Consider the following 17,736-nt stretch of genomic DNA (forward strand, 5'->3'; position numbering starts at 1 on the left):
GAGAGAGAGACAAAAAAAAGAGTATCTGAAAAGCCCATGGAAACGGGAGAGAGGCTGGCCTTTCCCTCCATTAGCCACTCCAGAAATGCTGGATTTAATTTGTCTTCAACGTGGGTTTCCCAGCTCACCTGCTGCCCACGGTGCTAATGTGGTTATGGTCAGACAACCGACTGTAAAAATGGCACCTTCTCACTCAGCAGAATGGCTCTCTGCAGACCTCCAAGTCAGAGCTGCTCAACTTACTGACAAAAACAAGCTTTTATTGCTGTTGGCACCATGGAGCCACAGCGGCCAGGAAAGCACAGAGAGATCCTTCTCGGCCATGCACATCGTCAGCACAAATGTCAGGGAAATTTCCCTTCCTGAGTCCTAAAAGTGCCAATGATGTGAGGGGCCGACCCAGCACCCAGGCCTGCAGTCAGCAGCCTCAGCTTGTAATTTGTAAGCACTGCAAACACAGGAGCTCCTCCTCATTCTCACATAATGACTCCTGGCCGGCGTCATTTGTAACCATCACTTGCGAGAGGATAATTGCACGGCGAAGTCAAAATGTTAACATCATTAAATGGAAGAAGTTAACCAGAATGGCAAGAGTCTGAAATGAAAGGCGAGCACTGGCAAAGTCTTGGCCGTGGTCCGGGGGAGTGACTGGGATGATTCGGGGGAATCTGGTTTTCTCTGTCCCTGAACAGACCTGTCACTCGTGATCACGGAGTGGGTTGGGGCTGCAGTGCCCCGCGAGGAGCACAGCCTGCAGGGGTGGGTGTGCAGTGCCCTGGCCCAGCAAAACAGAGAGGTCCAGCCTTTGCCAAGGGTTGGGTGGGGCTGCCAGAGCAGCAGTGATACAGAGAGAAGGCTCTGGAATGAAAACTGTTCGGGTCTGAGTTTCTGGAGTCATGTCCTATTGTTGATCTTGGACAGAATCCCTCACCTCTGTGGAGCCTCAGTTCTCAGCCTCTATAGTATAAGAGCAGGACTGACCTCGGAGGGTCGTTATGAGGCTTACATGGGACCCAGGGTGCCAAGGTGCAAGCGCGGGGCACTGGGAGAGCGTAAAGGCTGTTACCATGATGATGATGACAAGCAAACAGCTCGGCACCGCTCAGCCATCCCAGCGTGTGGGCGTTTCAGCCCGGCCAGTGCACAGGGGAGCGTGGCCTTGCTCCCTTGGGAAGGTCTTCCTCCCCTGGGAGGGAATGTCAGTGTCACGTGGGGATGAGTATGCTTCTGCCAGGTGGGCAGGAGTCTGGGGTGGAGGGAGATGGAGGAGAGAAGGGCCGCCAGGAATGGTCACCTGTGTGCTTGGTGCCAATGTGAGCCTTTATCTCTGCCTCCTCCATGGTGACGAAGTCGCAGGTAGTACAGCAGATGGAGAACATCCACTGCTCCTTGTCCACGTGGAGGGACATGTGGCTGACAAACTGGACGTTGAGCTCGGTCTCAAATCCACACACGTGACAGCTACGTGAGAGGATGAAGGAAGGGGGGGAGAGAGGAGTGACATTCTAAGCGCGGGCCACCCATCACACCCAGTTCACTCAGAAAACGCACCGGGGCGCACTCCCCTCCCCACCGGGCGGCTAGCATCGGGAAATCCTTCTGCATTCCGGGAAGCCCCGAAGTCGTCACCGTGCTAAACAGATTTAGTGCCCGCATAATGTAACAATCCCATACATGCTATAATGATGCTAAATAATCACAGAGTTAATTAAAAATTACAGATTCCAGATGCTGCACGTCTCCTAACGGATTCCTCTGGGCAACGGGATGCAGTGCAGCCAAGATGTGAGCGGCTGGTACACGGAGCAGCTCGGAGAGCCCTGCACACCCGCGAGCCTCCCGCCGCCTCGGGAAACCTCCGTGTGGCAACGAGGGCACACACAGGTCCTTGGACAGCACTCCTGCCCGCGACAATTCCCGATAGAAGCCGCCCATCCATGGAGACATGTCATGCAAAAGCAAGTTTCTCCCAATCCATATGGCCTCTCTCATGGGCAAGATTTGGTAGAAAGCCTGAAACTTGGGGTTTTATGGCAACCAAACCAAATACTGATTTATGGCTGGAGTGGGAGAAAACCATAAAATTCCAGGTACTAAAGGACAGAACACGACTCAGGGAAAATAAGCTCTGCCTTCATGGCTCCTTCCTCAGGGTTCTCAGGTTTATTTTTCCTAGTCTATTTTCCTTAGGACACTTCTCAGGAAGCAGCAAGGTGCTCGGTTACAAAGGTGGGAGCTTGCCAGCTGCCCAGACCTAAAAGCTAGTAACCCCCAGAGCCCTGCTGCTTTCTGGAGCTCCACCCCTGAGAGCCACTTCTAAGGCCATTTTCCTTTCCATTCATTCTACCAGGGCATCCAAGCCAGGAGAGGAGTCATTGCAACTGCAGGGTTCCATCTAAGCCAAGCAGCTATGAAAACGCAGGTCAGCGTGTCCACTGAGCAGAGGTGCCTGGTCACATCTGCCTCGCAGGCGGGCAGGGATGTTGGGAAGGCTGGACTACCGGCTCCAGCCGCAGCTCACCTGTAATAATAAGGGTGCTTCTTCCCGTCACTGCCTTCAGAGGTGACGGCGCTGACAATGTCCTCAGTGTCCGTACTCACCAGCTTCACCGAGTGGACGGTCAGGTGCTGGTTCAGGTTCGCACGACACTTAGCAGCGTAGGGGCACAAATGGCATTTGTATTTTCTTTCCTCTGGGGGAGAAAGGGCAGGAAAAAAACCCCAGCTGATCTCAGAAATGAAATCCCAACATCGTGCAAGAGACCACTTGAGGGTATCCAGGAAAGGGGGGGGTTCAAGTCCCATTTCAAGTGGGGACAAAGATAAAACCTTGGAATTGTAAATATCTAAAAAGTCTGTACCCAGCAGGTCATTCCTATACTAATACTTCCAAAGACAAAAGAAAGTCCCAGGGCCATTGGAACATCTGTTTTTTCCTGGACACCCACAGGCTAAGACAAGATATAAGCATATTAGTGTGTGTGTGTGTGTGTGTGTGTGTGTGTGTGTGTGTACACGCCTCCATGTGTGTAAGGTGTGGGTAGGTTCACAGGACTGGTGTGTAAAGGAAGCCCCATCACTTTCCCTAAGTTCCAGGCCTGGGTCAGCCAAGAAATAAAAAACAAATGAAATGAAAGGAATAAAAAAATGACTCGTGTGAAATAATTGAATTGGAAATTTACATTTTACATAAATAAAGTAAAAAATTTTGATTAATTCCTTAATGGAAACTCTCTCCTAAAACTGACAGTATTTCAGACTGTTTCCAGAGTGGCCGCCTGAATTCATCTGGTTAATCAAGCAAATTAAAGTGAAAGGAGCAGCCTTTGCTTTCACTGTACAGACAGAGGGAGTGGAGGGTAGTGGAAGGCTAGAACGACTTCGTTTTCTATCCTTAAGGTCCTTACTTTGCAATACCAAGCTTGCCTTCAACAAGAAAAATGCCTGTCTTATCTACTTCACAGGGAGGAGCACAGAGGAGCTTTTGTACAACAGTCAGGCATCATTATTGTTATAGGTGGTCCCCAGCACTCGGGAAAGGGCCCTGTGGTCAGATAAAATAGGGTCCTCTCTTTGGAATTTTTGCATTGGTATTATTAAGCAAGGTTTTTAATTTTGGTATTAAAGTGAATTGCCGAACTTTCTTTTTTTTTCCTTCTATCATTTGGAAAGGTTTGATAATACTGGAATTTCCTAGTCTCAAAAGGTTTGAAAGAACCAATCTGGACTTGACACATTTATCAACAATAGAATGAATCTCTTTCATCATCTTTCCAAATTTCTCTTTGATAACTGATTTACTTAAGTTTTTTTCTTCCCCTCTTGGGTCAATTTTGGAAGTTTTGCTTAAATTAGTTATGTCATCTAGGTTTTTAGCACTCCCACTTCCATTTTGTTCCTTTTTACCATGGAGTTGCCCTTATTCTCCAATAATTTTTTTTTTTTTTTTTTAAATATGTCTTTATTGATCTCAGGGAGAGGAAGGGAGAGGGAGAGAGAGGTAGAAACATCAATGATGAGAGAGTCATTGATTGGCTGCCTCTTGGGTATGTGTCCTGACAGGAAACCGAACCTCGATCTCCTGGATCCTAGGTTGATGCTCAACCGCTGAGCCACACCCAGACAGGCCCAATAATTCTTTAATAGCATTAATGATTAGGCCTCCTTTTTTCAGTCCCAATTTTTAATACTTTTGCTTCCTTTTCCTTTCTTAATCAAGGTTAAAGAAATTTATCTATTTTGTGGTCTTTCTTTTCCTAGGTTTTCTTTTTCTTTTACTAGTTCTCTAAGATGAGTGCTAAGTTCCTTTTTGTCTTTCTTCTCTTCTAATTGAAACATTTAAAGTCTATGAATTGTCCTTTGAGCAGAGCTGTAGCTGTTTGTTCAGGTCTAGGTATGAAGTGTTCCCCTTTTCGTTCCTTCTAGATGCCTATACTTTGCATTTAATTTTCTTCCTTTTCTTTGACCTGATTAGGCAGGACATTTTATTGATCTTTGGTTATTCTAAATTTCATGTAATTATGCGCAGAGCATCTGGCCTGTAAAACCTCCACTTTTTTGAACATGTTAGTTTTCTTTGTGCTTAAGTACATGACTAAATTTTGTCTAGTGGTTTACTATTTAAGATTAAAAATACTGAAAATATATATAAAAAAGAAAATTAACCTTGTCATGTTAATACTGCCTGTCCTGCCTTCTTTTTCATTTCATGTGATATGCAAAACCCCTATTTATTTTCTTTATCATTTTGTTTGGCATTTCCTATAAATAAAATACATCTGAACTTTTAAAAAGCCTGATCTTCAGTGTAAAATTGAAAACTTCATATTATTATTTCCACCTTGTTTAATGTTTACAATTGATTTTTCCATATTTCTTTTTGTCTTCACTTATTTTTGCTGCATTAAGTTAACATGTGTTCCTCCTTTAGTCATTTTTTTTTTTTTTTAATCCTCACTCAGGGATATTTTTTCCCTTGCCTTTTAGAGAGAGTGTGAGGGGGAGAGAGAGAGAGAAAGAGAGAGGGAGAGAGAGAGAGAAACATTGATGTGAGACAGACACATTGATTGGCTGCCTCCTGCATAAACCCCGACCAGGGCCAGGGATTGAGCCGGCAACCGAAGTACGTGCCCTTGACTGGAATTGAACCCAGGACCCTTCAGTCCTCAGGCCAACACTCTAACCACTGAGCAAAACCTGCCCGGGCTCCTCCTTTACTCTTTAACTTGCTTGCTTCCCCTCTCCCAACACACAGAATCAACCATATTTCTCTACTATTGCATGTAAATAAAGATAGTAACTGTTCCTCCACCAAGGTGCTCTGTGTCCCTCCTGCTCCTACCTATAATTAAGATGAGCCCAATAAGATGGGGTACAGCCCCATCTCCTGTGCCAACAAGAGCAATAAATTCCTTAGAGTTGAGGAATTTTACCCGGATATGCCTAAACATGTTTCTTATCTCATCAGTCCTACTTGAACTCTATGAGTCCTTTCAATACAAATAAAAAACCCTTTCCGGGGCCTTGTTTGAACATGCCAGGTCAAATGGCTTGAGGAGGTCAAGCCATTTGATAAAAACATTCCTACCACTTCCTGTCATAATTCTTTTAGAGAAACTCAGCTTCTTGATAATAGAGAAGCTGGTGATCCAGACCAGGGAAGGCAGAGCAGTGAAGCCAACTCACCTGTGTGCAGCGAGAGATGTCGGGACAACGTCTGCTGTCGGCCAAAGACTTTCCCACACACGTCGCAGGGGAAAAGCTGGTCACTGAATTTCCAGGATGGCAGTCCATTGCCTGCCTCTAGTACTAGCTTTTCTGTTTCTGGATCAAAAGAACAAAGCATTGTGAGGAATAAACAAGGCAACATGAACAAATTTCAGTTTAGTCAACATTCAGGATGTAAGCAGAGGCTTCCTTCTAAGAAAGTGGCTGGTAACTGCAAGTAGGTCCCAGTAACCTCTGGTCTTCATGCTCATTTGCTATCTCAGAGGAGGCTATTCTTGAATGTTGTGGTGGTAGATGAATTCCAAGTTTAGTCAAGTCTCCAGTGTTTTCTCACTTTCATCACTAAACTTAGCCGACCCAACCCTCTAGAAGGTTGGTAGCATGGTTTAGCTCTGTGTCCACTATACAGTCCAGTATCAATAAAAACTGTTGAATGAGTGAATGATTGAGTTGCACGTTAAGATACCAGAAATGTAGACTTTTCCCACAAGATAATAAATCAATAATGCTGAGTCTCAGATTCAGATGTGAAAATAAATGGTTCGATTCCTTGAAAGGGATCCCTTGCCCTTTATGGGGAAAGTTTTGTCCTATGTTCAAAAGTGTTATACAAAACCATTAATGAGGAACTTATGTTACACTCAGTGATGACAACCGCAAGCTGCTTGCTATGGCCTGAATGTTTGTGCCCCATCCCTAATATTCATGTGTCAAAATCCAAATCCCCAAGGTGATGTTATCTGGAGGTGGGGCTTCTAGGAAGCGCTTAGGTCTTGAGGGTGGAGTCCCCATGAATGGGATTAGTGCTCTTCTAAAAGAAGCCCCACAGAGTTCCCTGAGGACACAGTGAAAAGTTTTCAATCCAGAAGAGGGCCTTCACATGCCCACACTGGCACCCTAATCTTAGACATCAAGCCTCCAGAACTGTGAGAAATACATTAATGTTGTTTATAAGCCACCCAGGTGGTGGTATTTTGTTATAGCAGCGTTAACAGACTAAAACACTCCTCCACAAAACTCCCTAATGCAAGAGTGCACAAACTTGAATTTCCCCAAAGGTCTTGTTATACTTGAGAAAACGGTGAGTGCCACAAGTTATCTGTACATAGTTCCCAGCCATAAATGAAATAAATGGAAGTTAATACATTCTCTGTCATCTTAAAATATTTTATTTTCTCATCATCATCGGTAGGATTACCCTGAATTTTCTGAACCTTATTTCTTCTCACTGAACTTTAATAGATTACACAAACATTCCTTTTATATTTATAAGAAGACAGGTGACAGAGAAAGTACCAAAAAGGCGGAAGAGGATGCTTCCAGGAAGACAGTTGGCTGGGTCACTAAAAGGCCTTTGGACCTTACTTTGAAGAAGACAAATTACTGGGTTACTATCTTGTCCTTTACCTCAGTAAATTACTGTGAGTCTTCTTAAAGCACAGTACTGCTTTATAGAGCCGGATACCATGTGGTGATAATTACACAGAGGAAAGACTTTCTGAGATCCAAGCAGATGAAATTCTCAGACCACAAGTCAGAGACAACATCGGAACAAAAAACTTCATTTCACACAATTTGGTAAAAACCGTGATTGGGTCAATTTTCATTTGAATGCAGACTCGCCAGATAGTATGAGCTAAGGAAAGGAGAAAGGAATCGAATCAGGTATGTGTTTGGAGAGGGAGGGGTGGGGGAGTGATGGTGAGATTGCAATGTTTGCTGCAAGGCACCTGCCAGCAAAGCCGACGATGATAAGGCATATTTATTGATTTATCTGTTTGTTAAAACGCTGCTCTTTGGGCCTCAGAGACAAGAGCTGGTCTTATTAAAGTTGGAATGTGTGACTAAAAATTTCTAAAGGGGAAGGAGCAGGATTGTGGGGGAAAAGGAAGGTGAAAAGAGAGGCCATCGACCTGCTGGGGACAAGAACCACTCTGAGACCACTGTCCTTGAGTCCAAGCGGTGGGCATTTCAGCCATGTAGCGGTGAGAGGCTGTTTCAGAAGTTCCTTTTAAGTGTGTAATCAAAACTAGTGCTTCAAAGCGGGAGGATAGTAATACTTGCAAGGAGAGGTCAAGAGGGTACAGGGTCTTCCAATACGTTCATGACAAGAAGGAATTAACCGAGTCACATACCAAACAAGTAGATGCAATTAAAAGTAAAGAAGTCTCTTAATTCTTTCAAGTATTAGTCATACACTTGAGAAGCTGAAGAATCAGGAAAAGTCTAATCCCGTCCACTGGACTTAAAAAACTAAAACTATGAAGACTGTGGTTCGGCGAAGCAGAAAGAACAGTCTGCAGGCCAGAGCCACCAAGAGGGCGTCCATGACTGATCGGCCACTTCCCTGCACCTGGACCCCAAGCCTGGTCCAGGGACTGGCTCCTCTTCCCCAGTTGCTGTCTGGTTTCACCACGGCCACCTGGCTTCACTTCACAGGCACCAAGGCAACCACGGGCCATTGGGAGCCTTATCCCAGAACATGAACTTGGAATCACAGCTGGATGAGGCTGGGGGAAGAGTATTACTTTGATAAAACAAGTACTGAGTGAAAGGCCCACTCCTCTTTTCACAGAGTAGGAATGGAGCTCAGCAGATGCCACATTCTTCCACATCTCGTGTGAACGGTACCACAAATGCCATGTGAGAAACCTCAGACACTTGCTTGATTCCTCCCTCTCAGTCTTTCACCGCATCCAATCATTCACCAGAGGCTGTTGCCCTGCCCCAGAAGCTTTCCTGATTCCTTCCTCTCTATCTTTCAACACATCCGATTAGCCACCCAAAGCTGTCTGTCTAGTTCTAGAGTGAGACCTGACTGCAATGGGCACCCAGCAAGGACGAGCTTCTGAATGCCTATGGTCTGCCTTTCTGAAGCAGGACTGGCCCCGTTATCACCGAGAGCTGCCAGCTGTGATTGCAGGTCCTCCAGGAGGCATTCTAGAAAAGAGGAGCACAGTTCGTCCCCAGATCAAAAATTTTCAAAAATATTTTCAAATATTTAAACTTGAACCTATCAATGAAGACATACTTATAAAAGCTGATACGCAGGTTGGTTCTAACCTCTGTGTATTAGCAATATTGATGGTCACCCTACAGCAAGGAGACCACTGCGGGACAGAGGTGAGTGTCCTGTGGGTGCACATTTTACAGCTTGATTCCCAGACACGGGCACCATGCTCCACCCAGTCACAGTGCACTGGATGAATCGGCCTGGCTACCACTGGGATCATGTGCTGCAGGTTTAACAAAAAGATAACATCTTTCAATTTTGTGTGTGTGTGTGAACATTAATGTAGAAGCTAAAATTGACATATTTTTATGTAAAAGTTTTCTATTTTTTGATTTTCAATAAATGTTGGAAACCAAGAAAAATAAATAAAAAGCCTTACTTCCTTAACTGAGTCATCATCTCTCACCAGGATTTTTGCAAAAGCCTTCCAAACAGCCTCTCTGCTCCCAGCATCACTCCATTCCAGTAGTCCCTCCTCACAGGTTCTGGAATGATCTTTCTAAGGAACAAATCTGATCAAGTTCTGTCTTGTATTCCAACAGCTCCCCAAGGCTCAACTCCTTCACGTGGCTTCTTTGGTCCTTTACTACCTGGCTGCAACCACCACCCACCTTCAGCTCCCCATGTCACCTCCCACCAGCAAAGGCTCAGCGGAGCAAGCAACTCGCCCTTTGGGGAACAAACTAGTCCCTTTGAAGCCATTAATGTTTTTGAGTTAACTATGCCACCACCAGGGACTAGTCCCCACCCTGGCACTTCTGCCCAGCAAAGTCTGGCTCATTTTCAAACCCTATCTCAGATTTCATCGCCTTGGTAAAGTCTTCCCAATTCCCAGGGCAGATGAGTCATTTCCCCTTCTCTGTCCCAAAGCACTTTTATGAATACTTCTATTGCACCACTCTACCTATTACGTTACTTGTTTACATAGCATATATATTATATATACATCTTCTTAATATAAAGCTCCCACCATAGTCCAACATGCAGCAGTGTTCAATAAATATGCTCTTGGCCTCCCTTCCCTATTAGACTTCGAGTCATCGGGGAAAGGGGTTCTACTTTATTTGTGTATCCTCAGCATTAACACAGTGTCTGATACACAGTAGGTACGTAGCATATAGTTGTTGAATAAATCAATGATTGAATGAAAAGATCCAAGTGAGGCAGGGAATAAACATTATTCTTATTTCATACTGGGGGAGACTGAGGCCTGAAAATAGCATTAGTTAAGGTTTATGGCCAATTCAGGGTGAAAAATAAGGCTATTTGCCTTCTGAATAGGTGTTTTAACTCAACATAAGAACTGTGATTTAATGATTTTATTAGAGGAAATGTTTATAGTCATGAGCCTTACCCCCAAAGGTTCCATATCCTTCCTTCTTCCTAATAATAACAAGCCACATGATTATTCTCGTCAACACAAACTCTCTGGCAGACACTTTATTGGTTAACCCAACAATTATTCTCAACTTTCCTTCTTCTCTGCTCATTCCCATCATAGAGGCAAGATTTACTTCTTTTTTATGGTGGAATAATATTCCATTATATATATCCAATTTCTTCATCCACTCACCCATTGAAGAAACACCTAGGTTGCTTCCATGTCTTGGCTATTGTAAGTGATGCTGCAGTGAACATGGGGGTGCATATATCTTTCTGAGTTAGTGTTTTCATTTTCTTTGGATAAATAGCCAAATGTGTAATTGATGGATCATATGGTAGTTCCAGTTTTAATTTTTTGAGGAAGCTCCATACTATTTTCTATAGTGGCTGAACTAATTTCTATACCAACCAACAGTGCAGAAGGGCTCCATTTTCTCCACATTCTCACCAACACTTGCTATTTCTTGCTTTTTTGATAATAGCCATTCTGACAGGTGTGAGGTGCTATCTCATTGTGGTTTTGATTTGCATTTCCCTGACAATTAGTGATGTTGAGCATCTTTCCATTTGCCTGTTGGCCATTTGTATGTCTTCTCTGGTAAAATGTCTATTCAGATTTTCTGTCAGATTTTAAATCAGATTGTTTGATTTTTAAAATTTATTTATTTGCTCTTGAGTTGTATAAGTTCCTTAGATATTTTGGATATTAGCTCCTTACCAGAGAGATGATTTACAAATATTTTCTCTCACTTAATAGGCTGGCTTTTCATTTTGTTGGTGGATTCCTTACTGTGCATTCTCCATTTCTTTTATAACATGATACTTTTCTAAAGCCAATACACGGTTGGCAAAAGTAGGTTTATAGTTGTGATTACGCAAAAGACAGAATTTATTCTTGTATTATTATTTATTGTATTATTTTCCATATGACCCGTAAAACTACTTTTGCCTGCCCATGTATATTTTTTATACAGAGTCTCAGAGGATTTTATCTCCTACAAGCATTTTATTTCTCTTCATACTCTTATACTCTGATTCCTGGGAGATCCATACATTCCTGGCTATTTTTCCACCTATGATCTTTGCCTTGAATGTCACTTGGGGATTTTCCTCAAACAGGTTTTTGTTTTAAATGAAGTCAATGGGTTCGCAGGAGAAAGCACTTTATCCCCATTGTACAGTTGGGGAAACAGAAACTGAGCGTAATGAGAGTCACTTAATACAAGGTGTATTCGCAGTCCCAATACAAGGCTCTTAGCTCTTCCTGTTTATAGCGAACTGAAGTCCCTCATTCATAATGATGAGTCTTAACAACCAAGAGACAGTATTCCAAACACTGCCTGTTATGACACAGTGATCCAAGGGCACAAGTCTCATTTCATGAACAAGTCCCACCAAGCATTTCTCTAACATTTTCCATGAAATAAACCATCTGGTAGAATCTGGGAGGGAGCTTGACAGGCTTGAGAGAACATTAGATCAAGTGTGCTTGGAATCCAGCTCCTTCATTTCCTTGAGGATGAAACAAGGCATGAAATTCCAGGACTCTCCCACCCCAGGGCACCCCACAACTTGCACAGGGTTGAGTAACAGAATCAGGGTTTCCACAGTAACTAAGTCACTAAGTCACCATCCTGCCCCAAACCTTAGTTCAGGGAGGAACCTTCGAGGTCATCTTGTTCAATGTTCCCTTCTTGCATATAAGGAAACGGAGGCCCAGAGAACTTAAGTAATTGCCTCAGGGAACCTGGCTAGTGACTCTGGGAGGGCAGAGGCTAGACCCACGGTCTCGCTGAAGCTCCTCCAAGCCCCATGGAACCAAAGCCAAAGTCTACAACCAACCAGGAAGGGGTTTTTCTTCTCCTCCTGTTCTTTGGCTCTGAGTTTAATATTCTTGGTTACAAGTGGACACGTGCAGATTTAGCAACAATTCACAGGCACTAGGATTTCTTTCCGTCTCTCTTCTTGAAAGTGTCAGCCTAGAATATTTCCAGCCACAGAGAGGTTGGAAACTGCAATATGGCAAAAATCAGACGACACAAGGAACAAGAGGAAGATCAAATGGGACAACCCTAAGAGCCAATCCCCTCTGGGGTAAAGCAGTTATTACTGAGGAAAGTTACCTTGGACCTTTCATTGACATTTGGGGAGCTTTTTTGGTAAAAACAAAACAAACGAAAACAGAAAAACAAAAAAACAACACCAGGACCCCCCCAAATAAACCAAAAAGACAAACGGGGCAAAGGGAAGGACTGTAGTTTGCTTCTTTCCAATTTTAACATCACTTAGCCCGAGTGGTGTACCGCTTGGCTTTGTTGCTGCGTTTTGCTGTGGGAGAAGATCCCTGTATCTCCTGCCAGAACAATCCTCTCAAAGAACCATCCCTCAACCTGACTTTGGCAAAAGAAGTGCAGAGAGAGAAGGCTTTATTTGGTTAGAGCCGTAAGCAGAGGATGGGCCAAAATGTGACCTCAGCGCACAAATAACTGTCCAGATTGTCTACGTCCGCATCGGCTGCTCATTGAGGAAGAGGCTTGGGGCCCCTTGGGTTTCGATTGTGACAGATGGTATTTTGATCATTTCTTTCTTTCATCAGCAAGCCTGGAGAGTTTCAAGGGATATCACAACTGAAATCCTCTGCATTTAGAGTCGGTGCTCTGCACAGGTTAAAACCTATCGGGCCAGTTCAAGGCTGTACATGTGATTTCCTGGTGAGACCCTGTCCCTCCTGGCTCTGTCTTCTGGTTTCATGGGCTTTGTAGGGCCTCTGCTCGAAACAAGCTGCTACCTTCTGAGTGCTGCTTGTGAATGAAGGAGTCAGCTGTGGTTAAGGACTTTTTGAGTGTCAATGTCTTTGCTCTGGTGCTTGCAGTTCTCTATATGCCGAACATTTTTTTCTTTTTAAGGGTCACTTCAACTTAGGGTAACTTGGTGGGTCCTAAAGGGTCTATTATTAAGACCACTTCTCTGCAGGTCTTGGTGTAACCAGATCCCCATTAAAGACCATTTCAAACACTCTCCTAAGGTATGGGATTTTCTGCTCGTCAAGATGCCAATTCAAAGAACAGCTGAGATAGCAGAACTCGGCAACAGTTTTTGTGAAACTGTGCCCAATTAACAATACTGGGTGGGGATTCTTAGACATAAAAGAGTTCATAGCCTTGATCTTCTTTGGGCTCATTTCAAACTTTAATGCTTAACAAACTTAGCAAAGTCCATGCACAGGTCCTGGGAAAATGAAACCCATCAGGTAGTTCTCCAAGAATTTTCGTAAAATAAACCCATCTGGTATAATTTGGGAGGCAGCTCTATTGACCACTACTTGACAGAGGACTCAGGAGAGGACTCAGATTTCTTGGAATCCAACTCCTTCATCTTCATGAGGAAGGAATGGAGGCATAAAAGGCTAGAAGCTCTCTCACCCCAGTGTACCCCACAACTTACAGGGCTGAGTAACAGAATCAAAGTTTCCACAGTAACTAAGTCTTCATTCTGCTCCAAACCTTAGTAGTTCTGGGAGGAAACTTAAGGATCCTCGTTAAATGTTCTCTTCTTACAGATAAGGAAACTGAGGCCCAGAGAACTTAAGTACTTGTCCCACTGTCTCATTCAAGCTCCTCTCAGTCATGAGAAATCAATGCCAAAGCCTATAGCCAAATGGGTTTGTGAAACTGGTTCTTAATAAACATCCTGGTATCAACCCAGAAAAGTTGGGAGACATATTTTGTTTAGTGCTGGGCAACAGTTAGTCTCAAGGAATCCATACCAATTGGCTTGTAATCTGTTAAACTGGGAAAGAACCATAAAAATTTCCACATTTGATTTTATTCCGTTTAAAATCAATGGAAGACAGCTGGCTGGCGTGGCTCAGCAACTGAGTGTCGACCTATGAACCAGGAGGTCACAGTTCTATTCCTGGTCAGGGCGCAGGCCTGCGTTTTGGGCTCGGTCTCCGGTGGGGGGCGTGCAGGAGGCAGCCGATCAAAGACTCTCTCATCATTGATGTTTCTCTCCCTCTATCCCTCTCCCTTCCTCTCTGAAATCAATAAAAACAAACAAACAAACAAAAACCATAAAAAAACGCATAAAATCAATGGTAGAAAACCTGCATTCTTCTAGAATATGGCTAGGACTTGGTGCCCCTAACTCCAGTGAGGCTGATTGCAGAGAACTTGAGAACTTCAGGGAACTTCTCTAAGCATTCAAACACACACAGGGTGTCGCTGCCAGAATTTAGGCCAATGGATGTCTGTCACCTCTATATAACTTAACCTTAAAAAAAGAAATCCATTGGGATTTTGGATGTTGCTCCTGCATTTTTCCTCCACTTGTGTTTCTAAGGTCAGTGGATCCTCAACAAATGCTTACTGAAAAAATGAGATGGTCACATCACCAAGATCATGATCATTGAACTAAATGGCAACCTAATTTTAGATTGTTGAGCTAACTTGCAACACAGCAGTAAACTGACGATAACGATTCAGGAGTCTTAACTAAAGGGCTCTGGTTATTATCTTGCCAGTTACATAGGTCAATGATGGTGGTAGGGCTTAAAGTCTTATTAGCAAATGCCATCAGAATGTCCCAATGTTGAGGACACTTATAAATCTTTGCTAGAAAACCATCAGCCTCGGGAGCTGGGTACTTCTTGTGGCTTTGTGGCAGACACAGCTGGTGGTTTACTCAATATCCAACAGAGCTACAATTATTTTTCTTAGGGTGGCAATGAGCCCAGTTTAAAACATGCCGGTGTCTCCCTAGCTTCCACTGTTGTTAAGGGCTAGCAATGAAACACAGTTCTGGCCAATGAGCGACAGGTGGGCCTTTCTGAGGACAGAGTCTCTGACCCTTCCCCACTTCCTGAAAAAAAGACAGCTTTGAATAAAGGCCTTTCACCCTGGGCTCTTCTTCCTTAGATGTCTGGAGGTGGAGCAGCCCTCCTTCAGCCATGAAGATGAAAGCCATCTGATAAGGGTGGCTGAGCAGAAAATTAGGAGGCTGGGTCCTCACACTGCAGCGCCAGCTCTACACTGCCTACTTCTGAATTCCTTATTATGTGGGGAAAACCCAGAGCCCCATTTGGTTAAGTCACTGTGGGTAAAGTGAACATCATTCTAACAGAGAAAGGCTTACAGTGTATAACTAGTTTCACCCCATTTTGGCAGTTAACCTCCATTATGCAAAACAATATCAGTTTGTTAAGAGTATATTAAGGAGATAATGCATAATTAAAACAACAGCTTATGTTTACTTACGGAGGACTTACCATTGTACTAGGCGCTGTACTATGCAGTTTCCACATATTCTATTTAACCTTACAACAGCACTGTGGGCTATTACCATTCCCATTTTACAAGAGAAAAAGGAGTTTCGGGCTCAGGGAGGTTGAACAATGAATTCCAGGTCATCCAGCTGGTCAGTGACAGCCTCCCCAAACCCAAGCCTGTCTGGCTCCGAAGCCTTAACCCCTTGTTAGGCTACACTATTATACTAGAAAATCAGAGAAGACACTCTAGGAGTTCTGACTTATTTCGCCAGAGACAAATCTATCTGCTGTAATCTTGATTTCTTCTACCCTAAATTTTCCCGTATTCACACGCATAAAGAGGTGTCTGTGATCCCATAAATTTAAAGTGGGCTGCGCTGGGGCAACCGAAATGCTCCCCCAGGACCAGGTGGCGGGCGGGCACTGGAACTCGGGCCTCGGCCTGGTTTCCTCACTGAGGCCGAATCCCTCACGCCCTCCTCCCAGGTCTTCGCCCTGGCGGGCTGCTCCATATGACACCACAGCACCGACCACGTACATTTTCATCACAAAACTGCTTCCAGATTAGCTGTCACTTGCTCCAGAGTCAGATCCTGTAAAGACTGGTCTTTCAGCTTTTCCCAGTGAAGCGAAAGGACAGGCACTCAAGTGTGGAGCTATCTATCCTATGGCTGTTTTAAGTGACGGGAGAGCTTTAAATCCAAAAGTTTCCTTCTACAAATTACTATGAAGTATGGGCACATATGAGAACATGTTGAGGGAAAACATTACCACTATGTGGGCAAATAGAAGAACTGCTTCTTTTCTCCTTGTTTATTGCTGAGCTAGGTTCTCAGTATATATTTATGAAATAAATGAGGAAATGATAAACTAAAAGAATATAGCAATCACCATTGTTAGAGAATTTAACCTTTTTAAAAAACCCTCTAAAGTATGAAAATTCAGACTAAAATACTAAAATTTTAATGTCCATTTACTCCTAAAATTATAATGATGTACTATGTATGTATCACACCTATAGAGTATTTTAGAGTATTTTAAAAATATTTAATATGTTTCTTTCAAAATTCAAGTCACAGTCATTTCCAAATATTATTCAAGTAAGCCCCTAGGGCTTCTGCCGTTTTCTCCACTAAGATCGGAATCCACTGGTATCCTCAATTATTCTAGGCCTCTTTTCTTATGGACAAGCCTTGATCATATCATCCATTCCTTTAAAGATTTCTAAATTTCCTTAAAGCCCTTATCAGCACCTGGACACTGCAATATTCTTGCGTGACTACATCTAGTTTCAAATTTCCAGTTTCTTCTCTCTGTTCCTAATCTATTGAATTCTGCACTAACAGACATTTTGCCTCCTCTGTTTTGCCTTTCTCTTGACCTTGGGTTTAGCACATTATAAAATGTACGTTAGGTGATGGCAGATTTAACATTTTAAGGTAACACTGGTCAAAAATATTTTCCTCCTTGACCAGGAAATAGTATCTATTTGATTAAGCTGAGTTAGATGTTTTCATATGGTGGAGATTTCTCTTTGTTGGCTTATTTAATTATTTTTCCCCAGGCAGGGATCACAGACATAGGATTGGGAAATACCTTGTTAGCTCATAGATGAGGGAAGGGATAGTTAGTATTTTCCTATGAAAGTGTGTCAGAATGATGGGCAGCGTTGGTCATTTGTTACCAATAATAATAAGTAACACAGTTGGCAAACATTTTATTCCTAAATAAGTAAAATAGGCTATCTCCATAATAACATCACTGTCAATAATTCGAATATCCATGTCCTTTCTTTAATGGGGAAGAAAGCTGATGTAGCTGAAAGAGGAATTATACATATGACTAGCCTAGATTGACTTAGCCCTTTCGTTCAAGGCACTGTGTGAAGGCTAAGCCCTTTATTTATATTATTTCATTTAATCCTCACAACAACATGCTAACGTTGGTCTCATTTTTACCCTCAGATTGTAGATGAGGGATATCAGAGCTCAGAGTGATTAAGGAATTAACCTGGTCTCACAGAGCTGGTAAGAGTTAGAGCTGATCTGGACCCAGGACATGCAACCTGGAAGAGTGTGCAGTCACTCCAAGGTCCCTTATACTGCACTTAGCTCTAGGTGTGTCCATTTTCTGTCACCACTCTTTGTGAAGGACCTTTAATCTCTTTGTCAAAGTAGAAAAAGGACCAGTTAATCTCTGCTGGCTTTGGGATTTTTATAGGCTGATGACCTTCATTTGGACTGGGTGCTAAGGAGGCCAAGGTCATGTGTTAACTTTTCTCTTTCCTAGGTGGCAAGTGCCACTGAATTTCATAGCCTCAGATGAAAACACAGGGCGGGGCATACGT

General features: G+C 43.4%; 1 protein-coding gene across 8 annotated transcripts in view; it reads right to left on the reverse strand.

Moving 5' to 3' along the window:
- The window catches only part of ZNF827 (zinc finger protein 827), a 151,350-nt gene that overhangs the window by 11,816 nt on the left and 121,798 nt on the right, over positions 1-17,736 (reverse strand). For all 8 annotated transcript variants that reach the window (XM_081136693.1, XM_081136688.1, XM_081136687.1 and 5 more), the window contains exons 9-11: positions 5,686-5,823; positions 2,522-2,693; positions 1,295-1,461 (exon numbers count right to left, since the gene is read on the reverse strand). In XM_081136693.1, the coding sequence (XP_080992819.1) occupies positions 1,295-1,461; positions 2,522-2,693; positions 5,686-5,823 (477 nt within the window). The remainder of the gene's footprint in view (positions 1-1,294; positions 1,462-2,521; positions 2,694-5,685; positions 5,824-17,736) is intronic.

This window comes from Miniopterus schreibersii (assembly GCF_964146895.1).
Source record: "Miniopterus schreibersii genome assembly, chromosome: 4".
In the NCBI taxonomy this organism is placed as follows: domain Eukaryota; kingdom Metazoa; phylum Chordata; class Mammalia; order Chiroptera; family Miniopteridae; genus Miniopterus; species Miniopterus schreibersii.